General features: G+C 35.2%; 2 protein-coding genes across 4 annotated transcripts; both read left to right on the forward strand.

Annotated features, from left to right (window-relative positions):
* The first annotated feature begins 3,517 nt into the window (after window positions 1-3,517).
* LOC21390234 (dipeptidyl aminopeptidase 4) lies at window positions 3,518-10,110 on the forward strand. Of its 3 annotated transcripts, XM_024168399.1 has the most exons (7): window positions 3,518-3,622; window positions 3,767-3,845; window positions 4,498-4,950; window positions 5,662-5,856; window positions 6,237-6,266; window positions 6,470-7,579; window positions 9,469-10,110. In XM_024168399.1, the coding sequence occupies exons 3-7, from the start codon at window positions 4,513-4,515 to the stop codon at window positions 10,024-10,026; spliced, it is 2,331 nt and encodes a 776-aa protein (XP_024024167.1). In that variant the 5' UTR covers window positions 3,518-3,622; window positions 3,767-3,845; window positions 4,498-4,512; the 3' UTR covers window positions 10,027-10,110. The 3 variants fall into 3 exon arrangements, with proteins under 3 accessions (XP_024024167.1, XP_024024170.1, XP_024024169.1); XM_024168402.1 differs by lacking the exons at window positions 3,518-3,622; window positions 3,767-3,845 and adding an exon at window positions 3,930-3,953; XM_024168401.1 differs by lacking the exons at window positions 3,518-3,622; window positions 3,767-3,845 and having other exon boundaries at window positions 4,356-4,950.
* Window positions 10,111-12,123: 2,013 nt separating this feature from the next.
* Window positions 12,124-15,528, forward strand: LOC21390235 (phosphatidylinositol 4-kinase gamma 3). Its single transcript, XM_024168414.1, has 3 exons — window positions 12,124-12,324; window positions 12,885-14,580; window positions 14,981-15,528. Exons 2-3 carry the CDS (start codon window positions 13,204-13,206, stop codon window positions 15,362-15,364), a joined length of 1,761 nt encoding a protein of 586 aa, XP_024024182.1. The 5' UTR covers window positions 12,124-12,324; window positions 12,885-13,203; the 3' UTR covers window positions 15,365-15,528.

A 15,528-nucleotide genomic window follows, 5' to 3' on the forward strand; every position in this document is an offset into this window, starting at 1 on the left:
AACTACATAAACTAATAATCTAAACCAATAAATCCATCATTGTCAGGTATAAAGAATAGTTTTATCCTTGAAATAAATTATTAAGGAATAACAAACAGAAAATATAATAAGTAAACAAATAATCATTAAAAAAATAAAAAACATGTTCATCCCCTTGTTCCCAACTCTTTCTTCTCCTAATCTCCTCTCTATTAAATCAAAAAATGCTTAGATATACTATCGGTGTTAAACATTATTATTAATAAAAAATGGGCGTCACGTGTGGATCTTCACACTGCGATACCAACATTATATTAGTAGATGATGCTTAGCACTACCGGTGTCTTAGAATAACTTTAACTATATTAGTCTTTTTATATTTTTAGCCAAAATGGCTAATGATTTTGTTTTGTTTTTTTTTTTAAGTTTTTCTCAACTCCAACCATTAGTTAAATAGTTATCTATTTTAGAGAATATCTTTCACACTAGCTAAATATAGTTAGTATGGAGAGACTAGCCATTTAATTCTTTTGTATTATTTTATTCTTTCAAATGTAATAAATGAAAATTTTTTTGTAAATTCAATAAAATTATTTATATTTTAAATTCAATAAATAGTAAAATAATCTATATTTAGCTACGAAATTGGGAATATGATTAGAGTGAATCTACTTAAAAATTACTAATTAAAATAGCTTCTTTTTCATTTTAGTTAAAATTTAAGTCCCGTTTAGTTCTTATACTTGAATCTATAATTCTGATTATAATATAATATTTCTCATCTCACAACAAATTTAAATTTAAAAAACTCTTCTCTCACAAAATTCATACTAATAAATCAAAATCACAAATTTTAATGTGCGAACCAAACGGACTTTTTTAAAGTGTTGCCTTCAAGATGATTTTATAGCAATGCTCTATCAAAACATAAACGTGAATCAGGGGACCAATCATCTACTACGTGTCCACTCAGTTAGGAAAGACTATAGCCAATAAGGGAGAGCCTTTGACAACGTGGCGAATCACTATTGGCCTTTGTGAGAGAGCCTATGGAGATGACGCGGAAAAATGATGTGGGAGTGGGACTTTGCTGGCAACACGTGGCGGGTGTGGAGAAAATGGGCAAAGTGGCTTTGGGTCGGGTTGCTTCTCCAACACCTAGGATTCGGTTCCATTTTTTTGTCCGTTTATTTTAGCCTCCAGTCTATTTTCATTTTTGTTTTCCATGGGAATGCGACACTCACGCTCTCTCCATGCGCCTCGTATATGCGTTTCAATGATTCTTAAATTATTATCTACGTTTTCAATTTGTTTTTCCTTTTTTTGCTTCTTTAATTATTTTTTCTCTCCAAGTCCACGATTGAGTACCAACTAACCACGGTTTTTTTTTTTCTTTCAAAGAACTAACCATAAATTAGAATCGAGAAATAATTAAGGGTACGTTCATTTCACAATTTAAGTAATAATTTATGATTTGAATTCTGTACGTGAGAGAAAAATATTATAGTAAAAAAGTTTAATTTAAATTTATATGAGTAAAAATACTATAATAATAAAATTTAAGTTGTGAAATTAACAATGCCTGAGAGTTTGAGATTCCGGAGGAAGATTGAAAGGTTTCTTTGCTTTTGAGGTATATAAGCATAAATGATTAAAATTTTGGAAAAATAATTTGTTTTAGGTTTCAATTATTGTCTTTTACCGAGTTCTAAAGAGAGAAAGTTAGAAAGAGGTGCTCTACAATAAGCTTAGAGAACTTAGGGTCAGTGATCTGACTATTCGTCGGGCTGCCGGCCTCCAAAACTCGTTAGAGAGATTGCAAAGGTCACCGGTGTCGAGTTCATGCTGACAGAAATATGGATAGTCACCGACATGAAGTTGTTCAAGGAAAAGTAGTTTCTAGTCTTCTACCTTAGATATAGGACACGTTTGCAATGGGATTCCATTGAAACTCCGAGAACAAGATCGTGGAAGGGAGGCGAGGAAAGTGGTTTGGAGCGTGTGGCAGTTGCCGCTTGTTGGCGGCAGCACGTGGGTACCATGCGCCGCCGTGTCTCCGGTGCTTTTGTTGCCATTTCAGAAGCTTTTCTCTGGCGCCACTTATACTGTGTTTCACACACTTCCCGCGTAAAGGGGCTCGATTTTGCTGGTTTGATTTCTTAAGATCCTTGTAGAATTTTTTCTGTTTTCTGTTTTTATTTGTGTTGTATAAAGATGATCATGTCTCTATCTACCACGTTAGGTCTTGGCTAGAGGGTAGTCTCCAATCGCTCTAAGTTCAAGTTATGTAGTCCATTTTGAGATTGAGATGTGATTCATCTGAAATTGTTTCGAAATGACTGAACCTTGTTATAGTGCCACTAGTTGGAAGAATTCTCTCCATTAGGATAAAAAATGTGTTTATATATTCTAATCATGTGAGTAGCATCCAGACCTTAACTCTAGTTTTATCCTATATCTTAGCCTTTTAGTAACTTTTAATGAAGTTATGTTATTGCCTTAAAAAAAATTATTGCCTTTTACATATACATTGTTAGTTTATTTAAATGAAACACCAATCACTCTTAACAAATTAAGTAGAATCATCAATTATTATCTAAAATAAACACGAGACTGAAAAAATTATGACCACTTTTTGAAGAAAACAAATAAAAAGATTACTTATCATTTTTTCCTTATTTTCATCAGACTAGTTGAAATGAAAAAAAAAAGATCTTAATAATACAAAATTAGGCCTCATTCGTTTCGCTGATTCGAGTTTAGAATTCAAATTTTGTTACAGTAAAAAGCTCTCACATAAAATTACATCTCAACTCGAATTCTAAATTCGAATCAGCGAAACGAACGATGCTAATCATTCAGTCATTCACTGAATAATCATAAAAGATGCTTCAAATTTTAAAAGGAAAAAAAAAAGAAAGAAAAATCCGTTCCAAAGCACATAAACATTCCATAATTACATGAAAATTTGCCTCTTCTTTTTATCCTTTAGTAATAATGAATCCTGAAAACAATCCAAGGCATCTAGTTATCAAATTGAAATTTTTTTTTTGAAAGGTCAAATTAAAATTTTACATTACCCTGCCTTTTTTTCGCTGTAATTTCCTTTTTTTTTTCTTCTAGAATCTATTCGCTGTAATTTCCTTTTTTTTTTCTTCTAGAATCTATTCGCTGTATTTTTTTCAATTAACCAAAAAATATGATAAAAATCAGTAAAATAAATGACAAAATTAAAGCAAAGAGCCAACGCGGTGTCTCGGAGCGTGAGAGAAACGCTTATCAAATTCGTTTTAAAAAAAAATTATTTTTCAACTTTTTGTGAAGAAGACGTATCAATTATCAAAATTCTTCTGTATTATATTCAACAACCGCAGAAATTGAAGATTGAGATTATAAATTATTTGACAATTACATACTCAATTATATGAAGGAAAAATAAACAGAGAAGATTGTCCTTCTTCTCTGTACTTTGCTTATAGATCTGTTTATCTATTCTCCTTTTCTTCATTATCACTAATTATAAATTACTAAACAATAATTACATATTTCCATTCAATAATTCATCGAAAAAATAATATCCAATTTTCCAATCTCTTCTTCTTCTTCTTCGTTTCATGGCAGATCGTTTTCACCTCTTTCCCAGGTCCCATTTCAATCCAAAAGTTTTCACCTTTTCCTTTTGTTTTCTCTCCTTTCAAGCTTATTACTTTTGATTAATTCACAATTAATTTACTCACCTTTTATTCTCTTTTAATTTCCTTTTTCCCTTTTTGTGGTTGTGGTGCAGTTTCGTAGCCTGTGATCGGATCCAGTGGATAACTTCCCACGGTGCTGAAAGAGAACTGATTCGCGAGGTTTCTTAGCAGGTAAATGCTGTTCTAGATTTAATAAACCAGTTTAATTGTCTTATTTTATTTTATTTTATTTTTTTGTTTATATTGGTTTCTGAAACTAGGAATGAAAATCATTGAATTGTAAGTTTATTTTATGTGGGATTTATCCATTCATTTATTTATTTATTTATATTGTTTTGGGTTCTTTTTCCCGTTTGGTTTGCTGATAAATTCGTTGAAAATTTAATTTAGTTTTTGAGATAGGTTTTAATTTTGGTTTCAGTTGTGACTGCTCAGTAATAGTGGATATATATATATATATATATGTAGATGTATGTATTTATGGATGACTTTTATATATTTAGTGAAAGAGAAATAAAATTGAATTTTAATACTGGGTTATTATTCCATTACTATGGTTTCTGTTGTGTTTTGCTATATTACTACTCAAGCATCAACCTTGCTGAATTATACACATATCTTTCTTATTGATTTTCTGAAGCTTTGCCACATTTGGTCCGTGACTAAATAGAAAACCTTTCTTTTTCTTTCTAATTTGTGTACAGTGAAAGACTTTTAGTTTGTATTTGTTTCCTTACCCAATTTCTGTTGTTTACGCTCTTTTTTTTTTTCTTCTTCTTCTTCTTTATGGTTTCATGATCTGCTGCTTTCCGAGGAACACCAGCCATCTGATTTTGTAATGCAAGCATTTGATGATGACAAAAGTAAGAAGAAGAATTTGAAGCGTTCAAGATCATCTCCTTGCAATATGCCTGTCACAGATTCCAATATTCTCGACGATTGTATTCTTTTCCCCGTTGAAGAGATTGTGCAATACCCGTTGCCTGGATACGTTGTTCCAACTTCAATCAGTTTCAGCCCTGATGATAACATTATAACTTATTTGTTTAGTCCTGATCATACTTTGAATAGAAAGGTTTTTGTTTATGATCTCAAAACTTCCAAGCAAGAATTGTTTTTTAGTCCCCCTGATGGAGGGCTCGACGAATGTAATATATCGCCAGAGGAGAAGTTGAGGAGGGAGAGGTTGAGGGAGCGCGGGTTGGGAGTTACACGGTACGAATGGGTGAAGACTAGCTCGAAGAGGAAAACCATCATGGTGCCATTGCCAGCAGGGGTAATCACCGAGTTACATTATTGTATGCTATTCATGGTGTGATAATAGGGCCCGTTTGGTTCATGGGTTCAAGTCAGTGATTTCGATTCTAAATTCAAATTTTGTGAGGGAACCCATTGGCAAGATCTTTTTTTATTCAAATTTTTTGTGAGAGAAAACATTGTAGTATAATCAAAATCATGGGTTTAAACGCATGAACCAAATGGGCCCTAGTTGTTACCCTTTTTTCGAATTGCTCCCTTTGATCTTCAACTGCTTTTTACACTCTCTTTAGTCTTATTCTCCCTCCTTTTAGGGTGATGAACTATTTTTGGGGTGCACCAATGGATTATCTATCAAAGTTCCACTGGCAATTGATTTGTACTTGTAGTTTTAATCACTATAAAATTTTGCTTTCACATAGAGTTCTTGAAATTATTGCTTGACATAGAGTACGAATAGGTAGTGTCAGTGATTATGAACCTAATTTTGCTTTGACATATTATCAGTGCTTTGACATAGTTTAATTTTCTGTTAGTTTTAACTTTTCTATCTTTTGAAAGCTCTTGTACCTTATAATGCACTAGATCATTTTCCTATGATATTTCTATCTTTTATATCAACCCCTTTATGTTTATACATAACAAATGCTGCATCTTTATGCTTTATATTTATCTATAACGTATGCCAGTATACTGTTAGCTGATGGTTGGTTTCTTTCTTTACGGACAGATATATTTCCAGGAGCTTTCCTCTTCAAAACCAGAGCTTAAACTTCCGAGCACTCCAAGTTCACCAATCATTGATCCACATGTATCACCTGATGGTACAATGCTTGCTTATGTTAGAGACTCCGAGCTGCATGTTCTTAATCTGTTGTATAATGACTCAAAACAGTTAACAAATGGTGCCTCAGGAGATACCTTGGTAAGTTTTACTCTAGGGTTTGCATCCAGGAATTTTGTTACGTGTCATGGTCTATGTTAGTTTACCAATCCATCCCAAAAGCTTAAGCTGTTAGGAGGTGTGCCAATAATAGTTTTTATACTTTAACACTCCCCCTCACGTGTGGGCTAGACAATGGGCAATCGTGTGGGTAAATTAATTGGAAAGCCCAACACGTGAATATTTAATCTCGAGATATATTAAAGACTCAACACATGATAATTTTAAATGGGGATAAAGAGTGCAATTACGGGAGTTTGAACTCGGGACCTCCCGCTCTGATACCATGTTAGAGTCTATTTAGAAAGTTATGAGATTTTGGCTTCCGACTTATATAAATCTGATTTCCTGTTTGTTTGCAGACTCACGGAATCGCTGAATATATAGCTCAGGTGAGACGATTATTCTGAGTTCTAGCACCCCCATTCATTTATTTCATGGTATAATCACATTGTTTTTTAGCTTAAAACTCAGAGGACATTTCTTTTGCTTTCAAAATTAAGAAGTCAAATCCAAAAACTATAAAATGATGGTTCCTTCATTTCTTGCACGGTTAAAGTTGAATTGTGTATGACATTTTGTAATAATTGATTAGGAGGAGATGGACAGGAAGAATGGATACTGGTGGTCACTAGACGGCAAATACATTGCATTTACAGAAGTTGATTCCTCTGAGGTCCCCCTTTTCAGAATTATGCACCAAGGTAAAAGTTCCGTTGGTTCAGATGCGCAGGAAGATCATGCTTATCCATTTTCTGGAGCTTCAAATGTCAAAGTTCGCCTCGGTGTAGTTTCTTCTGCTGGAGGTCCTATTACTTGGATGGATCTTCTCTGTGGAGGAACAAATCAACCAGAAAATGAGGAGGAATATTTGGCCAGAGTCAATTGGATGCCTGGGAACATATTAACTGCCCAAGTTTTGAACAGATTGCACACAAAGCAAAAACTCTTCAAGTTCGATATCAAGACAGGACAGAGAAGAGTTATATTGGAAGAAGAACATGGCACTTGGATTAACTTACATGACTGCTTCACGCCTCTTGACAGAGTAATAGGCAAATTTCCCGGCGGATTCATCTGGGCGAGTGAAAGAACAGGATTTAGACATCTTTATCTGCATGACCTGAATGGAAATCCCTTAGGGGCTATCACCGAAGGAGACTGGATGGTTGAACAAATCGCCGGTGTGAACGAAGCTGTGGGGCTAGTTTATTTTACTGGAACTTACGACGGGCCATTGGAATCCAACCTTTACTGTACTAAACTCTTCCCAGAGGGAAACCAACCCTTGCAGGCCCCAATGAGGCTGACTCGTAGAAAGGGAAAGCACGTTGTTGTGCTTGATCATCATATGAGGAATTTTGTCGATCTCCATGATTCACTTGAGTCGCCCCCTAAGGTTTTGCTTTGCTCCTTGCAAGATGGAAGCGTGATAATGCCACTTTATGAGCAGCCATTTAGAATTCCAAGGTTGAAGAAGCTTCACCTTGAGCCTCCAGAGATAGTCCAAGTACAGGCTAATGATGGGTCCGCGTTATACGGGGCTTTGTATAAGCCCGATGAAACCAGATTCGGACCTCCACCTTATAAAACTATGATCAGTGTCTATGGTGGGCCATGCGTACAGCTTGTATGTGATTCTTGGATAAACACAGTTGACATGAGAGCGCAATATCTGAGAAGCAAAGGCATCTTAGTATGGAAGGTTAGTATTCATAGCTTCAATCTGTGATCCCAATTTTTGTGTTCTAACTTTATCTGCGTGCAATATCAACGCAATGAGTTGATGTCGCTGGCTCAAGTTTGGATTGTTGTGCTTTTGAAAGAAGTTAAAAGCTAAAGAAAAATAAGATATCTCAAAAGATTAAGGGCTTGTTCTTTTAGAGTTTAACTTGAGTATAATTCTTGAGTTGAATTTGAGTTATAATTTGAGTTAAAGTTATAACTTGAGTTTGTGTTTGGTTGTGTACATTTGAGTTATGGTTTGAGATAGGAATCTTTTTGAGTTTGTGTCTGAGTGAATCAAAACTTGAATTTGTATTAAGATAGTATTTTAATAAAAACTCAATACTGATGAAAAATTTTAATAGGGTATATGGGTGAGGTTTTATTCGTTTTTTCGTTGTCAATGCATAAAAAAAAATCATCGTAATCAGAATTAAAACGATAACGTTATAGTATTTTTAAGAGTAAAAAAAATGTTGTTCATTAATTTGAATTCGAGTTCCTGAACTCGAGTTGAAGGGAAAATTTGAACTCGAGTTTAAACTTAAAAGAACATTAACTCGAATAAAGTTGTAACTCGAGTTGCCTTTTTTTGAGTTTTTCACTCAAAAGAACAAGCCCTTAAACTCGAGTTTTAGTCCCAAATTCGAGTTTGAACTCGAGTTCAAACTTAAAAGAACATTAACTCGAATAAAGTTGTAACTCGAGTTGCCTTTTTTTGAGTTTTTCACTCAAAAGAACAAGCCCTTAAACTCGAGTTTTAGTCCCAAATTCGAGTTTGAACTCGAGTTCAAACTTAAAAGAACATTAACTCGAATAAAGTTGTAACTCGAGTTGCCTTTTTTTGAGTTTTTCACTCAAAAGAACAAGCCCTTAAACTCGAGTTTTAGTCCCAAATTCGAGTTTGAACTCGAGTTCAAACTTAAAAGAACATTAACTCGAATAAAGTTGTAACTCGAGTTGCCTTTTTTTGAGTTTTTCACTCAAAAGAACAAGCCCTTAAACTCGAGTTTTAGTCCCAAATTCGAGTTTGAACTCGAGTTCAAACTTAAAAGAACATTAACTCGAATAAAGTTGTAACTCGAGTTGCCTTTTTTTGAGTTTTTCACTCAAAAGAACAAGCCCTTAAACTCGAGTTTTAGTCCCAAATTCGAGTTTGAACTCGAGTTCAAACTTAAAAGAACATTAACTCGAATAAAGTTGTAACTCGAGTTGCCTTTTTTTGAGTTTTTCACTCAAAAGAACAAGCCCTTAAACTCGAGTTTTAGTCCCAAATTCGAGTTTGAACTCGAGTTCAAACTTAAAAGAACATTAACTCGAATAAAGTTGTAACTCGAGTTGCCTTTTTTTGAGTTTTTCACTCAAAAGAACAAGCCCTTAAACTCGAGTTTTAGTCCCAAATTCGAGTTTGAACTCGAGTTCAAACTTAAAAGAACATTAACTCGAATAAAGTTGTAACTCGAGTTGCCTTTTTTTGAGTTTTTCACTCAAAAGAACAAGCCCTTAAACTCAAGTTTAGCCTCAAACTCGAGTTGAAGGGGAAACTTGAACTCGAGTTTAAACTTAAAAGAACATAAACTCGAATAAAATTGTAATTCGAGTTGTCTTTTTTTGAGTTTTTCACTCAAAATAACAAGCCCTAAAATTACAGAAAGCAGTTTTGTGCACTTTTACGGGAGAAGTGCTTTTAGGAGCTTAAAAAAAATCTTAAACTGTTGGCCTGTTTAGCATTTGCTTTGAGAGGCTGCTTTTAGCTTTTTACAAGAATCCATAGGAGGCCAGGATGTCTGGTAAACAGTACTAGCCTTTGATGGGCTTTTCCTTTTTGTCGTTTCTTTGTCTAATCATTTTGTAGTTTACTCTATACAGTTAGACAACAGAGGAACTGCTAGAAGAGGACTGAAGTTTGAAGGCTCTCTAAAGCACAAATTCGGTCAAGTTGACGCTGATGACCAATTGACTGGAGCAGAGTGGCTAATCAAACAAGGTCTAGCGGAAGCAGGCCTAATCGGGTTGTATGGTTGGAGCTACGGTGGTTTTCTTTCAGCTATGACTCTGGCCAGGTTTCCGGATGTCTTCCGATGTGCTGTGTCAGGCGCGCCTGTGACCTCGTGGGACGGCTACGACACGTTCTACACCGAGAAGTACATGGGGCTGCCATTGGAGAATCAGGCGAGTTACGAGTTTGGATCAGTTATGGACCACGTTCACAAGATGACAGGAAGTCTGCTGCTTGTGCATGGCATGATAGATGAAAACGTCCATTTTCGGCACACTGCTAGGCTTGTGAATGCTCTCGTTGCTGCTGAAAAGCCATACGAGCTGCTGATTTTCCCGGACGAACGTCACATGCCCCGCGGGCAGAGAGACCGGATTTACATGGAGAAGAGAATTTGGGACTTCATAGAAAGAAAATTTTCAAGTTAACTTCTGTGAATATTTCTGTTCTTGTTCTTTATGTTGTTCCTTTTGGTTATATAGCAGCAGTAAAAGGTAGTTCAATGCGGAGCCTCTCTCTTTTTTTCCCCTCTTAATTGGAGTTGTTGCCTATTTCTTCAATTTTTAGGCTTATCGCTAGACTTTTGTTTCGTTTCTTTTGATTGGAATAAGTTTATAATGTAATAAAATAAATCAATGGAAAAATATTCTCACAATCTAGAACCCCTTTAGTCTACGATTCCGTTCGAATATGAATAATTCGTGGATTTGAAAAAGAAAAGAAAAAGGTTCATCAAAAAAGCTTATCAACAAACATATGGATGCAAATTTCTTGTGAAACATGAGCAAAATATTTTAGGCAAATAGAAAACTGTACTATTTAATTTTATTTGCTTTTTTTTTTTCCCTGGTAATTCCCTGCAATGTGATTCATATTTTGAGTATAGATTTATGTTCAAATGAATTTGATTTACAGAACCAAAATTGGGTTCCAAGAAAATAGACAATTTTGTAGCTAAAAACTTTTCTCAAGTCTTTCAGACTTTTGTGACAAAATTTGATCGATTGACCGTTTGGTAACTGAAACTTTTTGGACCAAAAGAAGATTCCATCGCTCCTATCCAACCCTTCATGTTCATTAATGAATTATATCAAATCAGTAAGATAGTTTAGGGCCGTTTTATGCGTTTAAATTCATGATTTTGATTATGTTACAGTGTTTTTTTCTTATAAAAGATTTAAATTTCAAATGTCAGAATAAAAAATCACTAATTTGAACGTATGAACCAAACGAGCCCTTAATTTTTCATCTCTCTAATTAACAAATGTCTTTGGTTTATAGGTGAAAGTTTAGACCGCCGAGCTCGGTCCGGGCCTAGCGGCCAAAATGGAAATTTCAAGTCTGGCCGGCCCTGTCTGAAAGGGGAGAGGGTTGGCCGAGTCCGACCCTAACACTTGACAGGCTTAAGGCCAACCTGAAACTTTATAAGGTATCTTTTGAAAAATAAATTTCAAAAAGAGTGTTTAGACCTGTTCAGTCCTACCCAGAGTGACGAACCTTGAGCCGCTCTGCTTGACTTGACCCAAATTTATAACTCTATTTTAGACTAAACATAGTGAGGCCACATTAACTCTTAGAGGAAAATAAAGAAAACAGAAAAATAAATAAATAAGTAAAGTCGCTTCGTTCATTTTGCTGATTCGAGTTTTGCTACAGTAAAAAGCTCTCACAAACAGTCACATCTAACTTTTTTGCTACAGTAAAAAACTCTCACATAAAATCACATCTCAACTCAAATTAAAAATTCGAATCAACGAACTAAACGGGACCACCCTTTCCTCCGCGAGGCGTAAAAACGCAGGGCTATTGTTAACTTTATTTTATTACTGTTATCACAATAAAATAATCAAAAGAAAATCCACGTCGACTAAAGATTTTGAAGTTCAGTTCAATGAATATTATTTTCATTTGTTTACTTGGCAAGAAATTATCGGTCTGCTATATGTGGAATTTCGGAATTCGCCATTTATTAAAACCTCGAAACACAAGTTTATAAGTTAATCTTATTCCTCAAGAAAAAAAAAAATTAAAAATTTGAATAACACCATTAAGTTGCGGTTGAATAACACCATGAAGTTGCGGAGCCGAAGAGTGAAGAGCGCGGAACTTGTCAAAGCCGTTAGATTTAACGCCCGTCCAAAATTATATAAGGGTCTAAAAGTAACTTTCTTCATAAGCGGGAGAAAAAGAAAGTTCTAGATACTTGTAATGTATGCAAATTAATAAAGTCGTAGACCAATGTTCCAAATGTTCGAAGTTAGAGAGATAAATAATATTATTAACATTAAATTAATTAAGGCAGAAATTAAAACTGTTAACGTGAAAACTTTTCCTGAAAAAAGAAAACTATAGAAAAAGTAAATTAATACAATAATTAAAATATAAAATATATATGGAAGATAACGTCCGTTAATAGCACCAAAGCCGTTAATGACACCTCAATATTTCTTTCCAAGTCATCGGTCCAAGGCTATAAATATCATCCTCAGAAATGAATATCGTCTCCGTCTTCAGACGGACCCCTGCATTCGTTACTCCCTCCAACTTCATTTTTTTTTTCCTCGAGAAAAAAAAAAAAAAAAACTACGGAGCAAAAATATGGATTCTCGGGAAAATTTTCGAAGAAAACCGCAGAAATCTAACCTTCGGTGAAAATGACTACTGCGATATCAGGTTTCTTCCGCTGCCGTTCATCGGAATTTCTTTTAGGATGTTCGCTTCTCCAGGTAAGAATATTCTTCGCTTTTCTTTCCTTTTCTTTTTTATTTTGTTAACTTGTTTGGTTGCGGAGAGATGAGGAGAAAGAAAGCAAATTGTTAGCTTTATGTTAATTGAGTTATTTTCCGATTGGGACAATCCAGGATTCTTCTTCTTTTATCCTTTTTCTAAGAAATTTGATACAGTTCATCCACATTGGCGATATAGTGTTTGGATTCTGAGAAAAAAATTGAAAATTTAAAATAAATGAGGAAACTTTAATGATTTTGAGAAATTTCCTCATTGCATCTTTTATTTACTTATTTTCTTTTGAATTAAAATTGACTGGAAAGATAAAAACAGAAGTTATCTTTTAATTTTGTTCTTATGTACCTTGAAATCTTGTAGTTTTAGCTGCTAAATGCAATTGTTGCTTTTTTGTTTTCTTTCTCCTTTTGTTTTGTTTTGTTTATTATTTTAGACTATTCTTTGAAGAAGCAAACCAACGACAATAATAATAGTTTTACCTTTTTTCTTTTTAACTCATTCTTGTTATATATCTGATCTGAGAAATTCTTGATCTTTGTAGGATATTTGTATTCGAGCTTGTCAGAAGATTTCTTTCAACATTTCAAATCTTCAGATAACCTATTTTCAGAGGCATTGGGAGTACCGTGGGAAACTAGAATTTGATAGTATGCCGAATATTCTAATAGATTCTAGGTTGTTAGTATAGTTTTCAGGAGGAACTAGAGATTTTCTAAAGTTCCTATGCGATCAAGGGTACTGGTTTTCATGGTTAAAAATGTTTCCCAGTATGGAGCGAGTGACCTTTTGATGTAGTCTAGAGTTCAAGGATTGCAAATTGGTTTTAGTCACTGGGTTTTTGTAGATTTAGGGGGCTAACAATGCCCATTGCAAAGGTAGCTCTAACTCCAGAATATGAAGAACCTTTGAATCATCCTGCTAATCTTACAAGTCAAAACAATATGGGTTCGAGTGAACCAATCGTGATTTACCTCACTGTCAATGGTTCTGTGATTCCCATGCGAATTATGGAGTCCGACACCATTGCTTCAGTGAAGTTGAGAATCCAAGCTTCTAAAGGCTTTTTTGTGAAGAAACAAAAGTTGGTATTTGAAGGAAGAGAACTGGCTCGGAACAATTCTTGTGTACGAGACTATGGAGTTTCTGATGGAAATGTGCTGCATTTGGTGCTTAGGATTTCAGATCTCCAAGCAATTACTGTTAAAACTGTATGCGGGAAGAAGTTTGAATTCCACATTGAGAAGAGTAGAAATGTTGGTTATGTGAAGCAGCAAATTGCTAAGAAAGGGAAAGGGCTCATTGATATCAAAGACCAAGAACTGATATGTGATGGCGAGGAGCTTGAAGATCAGAGACTCATTCATGATATTTGCAAAATAAATGATGCTATGATTCACCTGCTGGTAAGGAAACCTGCCAAAGTAAGGGCGAAACCTATTGGAAAGGATTTTGAAGTGTCTATTGATGCATCAGATTACCTTGAGAATAGGACTAATTTAGTGAGAGAATATCAATGGGGAAAAAAATGTTTAGTTGGGAAGATCATAAAGAGTAAGCAGTTGCAGAGAGATTTCCTTTTGGAACCTCTAGTTATAAGTTCTGAGATTGAACTCTCATTAGTTATCAAAGAGCTAATTAACTCTACTTGTAATGGGTTAGAGAGAGGAAATGAGCCTATTCGGTCTACAGATGGAACAGGAGGAGCTTACTTTATGCAAGATTCATCTGGTCTGAGTTATGTTTCTGTTTTTAAGCCAATTGATGAAGAGCCAATGGCTGTGAATAACCCGCGCGGTTTGCCACTGTCATATGATGGTGAAGGCTTAAAAAAGGGAACGAGGGTGGGAGGGGGCGCACTAAGGGAAGTTGCAGCATACCTTTTGGACCATCCAATGGATGGACCTCGAACCTTCAATAGTGAAAAGGGATTTGCTGGTGTCCCCCCCACGGTTATGGTCAAGTGCTTGCACAAAGGATTCAATTATCCAGATGGCTATGAATATGATCGCAAAAATGTTAAGGTTGGGTCACTGCAAATGTTTGTAAAGAATGATGGAAGTTGTGAAGATATGGGTCCTCGGGCGTTCCCTGTAGATGAGGTACATAAAATTTCTGTATTGGACATAAGATTGGCAAATGCAGACAGGCATGCTGGAAACATATTGGTTCAGAAAGACGGCAAAGGTGGTCGGATTGTGCTTGTTCCAATTGATCATGGCTACTGCTTGCCAGAGAGTGTAAGTCTTTAACATATCATTTAGACGCTTAAATCTTAATTGTAGTGCAATGTTATTCAATCCTATGAATATTATTCATTTCTCGCTTCCCACCCTCCCCCACTTTTTTTATTTTTATTTTTTGCTCTAATTTTAATTGAGATAGTTTTATAGAATATCGTAAGTTAGTTTAAATGAGAGCTCAATTTGTTTAGAAATCATTCATCTCTTAGGGAATTCAAGAAGTCTAAAAGTGTCATGTCGTGCCTCATAGATTCTATTGTATTTCTACATTGCATTTCATCATATATAATCAAAATTGTTTATGACATTGTTTTCACTGAATGTACGAGTCAAATTTTAAGCTTTATCATTTGTGTCCTAAGTCTTAACTATCTAGCTTGCCTGTTCCAAACTGCAGTTTGAAGACTGCACATTTGAGTGGCTTTATTGGCCTCAAGCTCGGCAGCCTTATTCCCCTGACATTCTTGACTACATCAAATCATTAGACGCTGAACAGGATATTGAACTTCTCAAGTTTCATGGGTGGAACCTGCCGCCCAAGTGTGCTCGCAACTTTCGAATTTCCACGATGCTTCTAAAGAAAGGAGCGGAGAGAGGACTGACTCCCTTTACCATCGGAAGCATCGTGTGCAGAAAAACTGTGAAGGAAGAATCTGTTATTGAGCAGATCATCCACGAAGCAATTGAAGCTGAGCTCCCAGGAACGAGTGAAGCCGCATTTCTCAAGTCCGTGTCAACAATTATGGATCGACGGCTTGATCATCTAAAGAAGGCCATGTAGTAAATGTGTAGACATATCATATATGTTATTAGGCAAGGGACTCTAGTTCAGCTACTGCTTGTTCAGTCTTTGGCACTCGTGTCCCAATCATTTATTTATTTATTTATTAATATCCTCTATTAGTTGAAGCGTATAAAAATAAACCAATACAAAGTATTTGTAGT

The sequence above is a fragment of the Morus notabilis genome, unplaced genomic scaffold (genome assembly GCF_000414095.1).
Source record: "Morus notabilis unplaced genomic scaffold, ASM41409v2 Scaffold581, whole genome shotgun sequence".
In the NCBI taxonomy this organism is placed as follows: domain Eukaryota; kingdom Viridiplantae; phylum Streptophyta; class Magnoliopsida; order Rosales; family Moraceae; genus Morus; species Morus notabilis.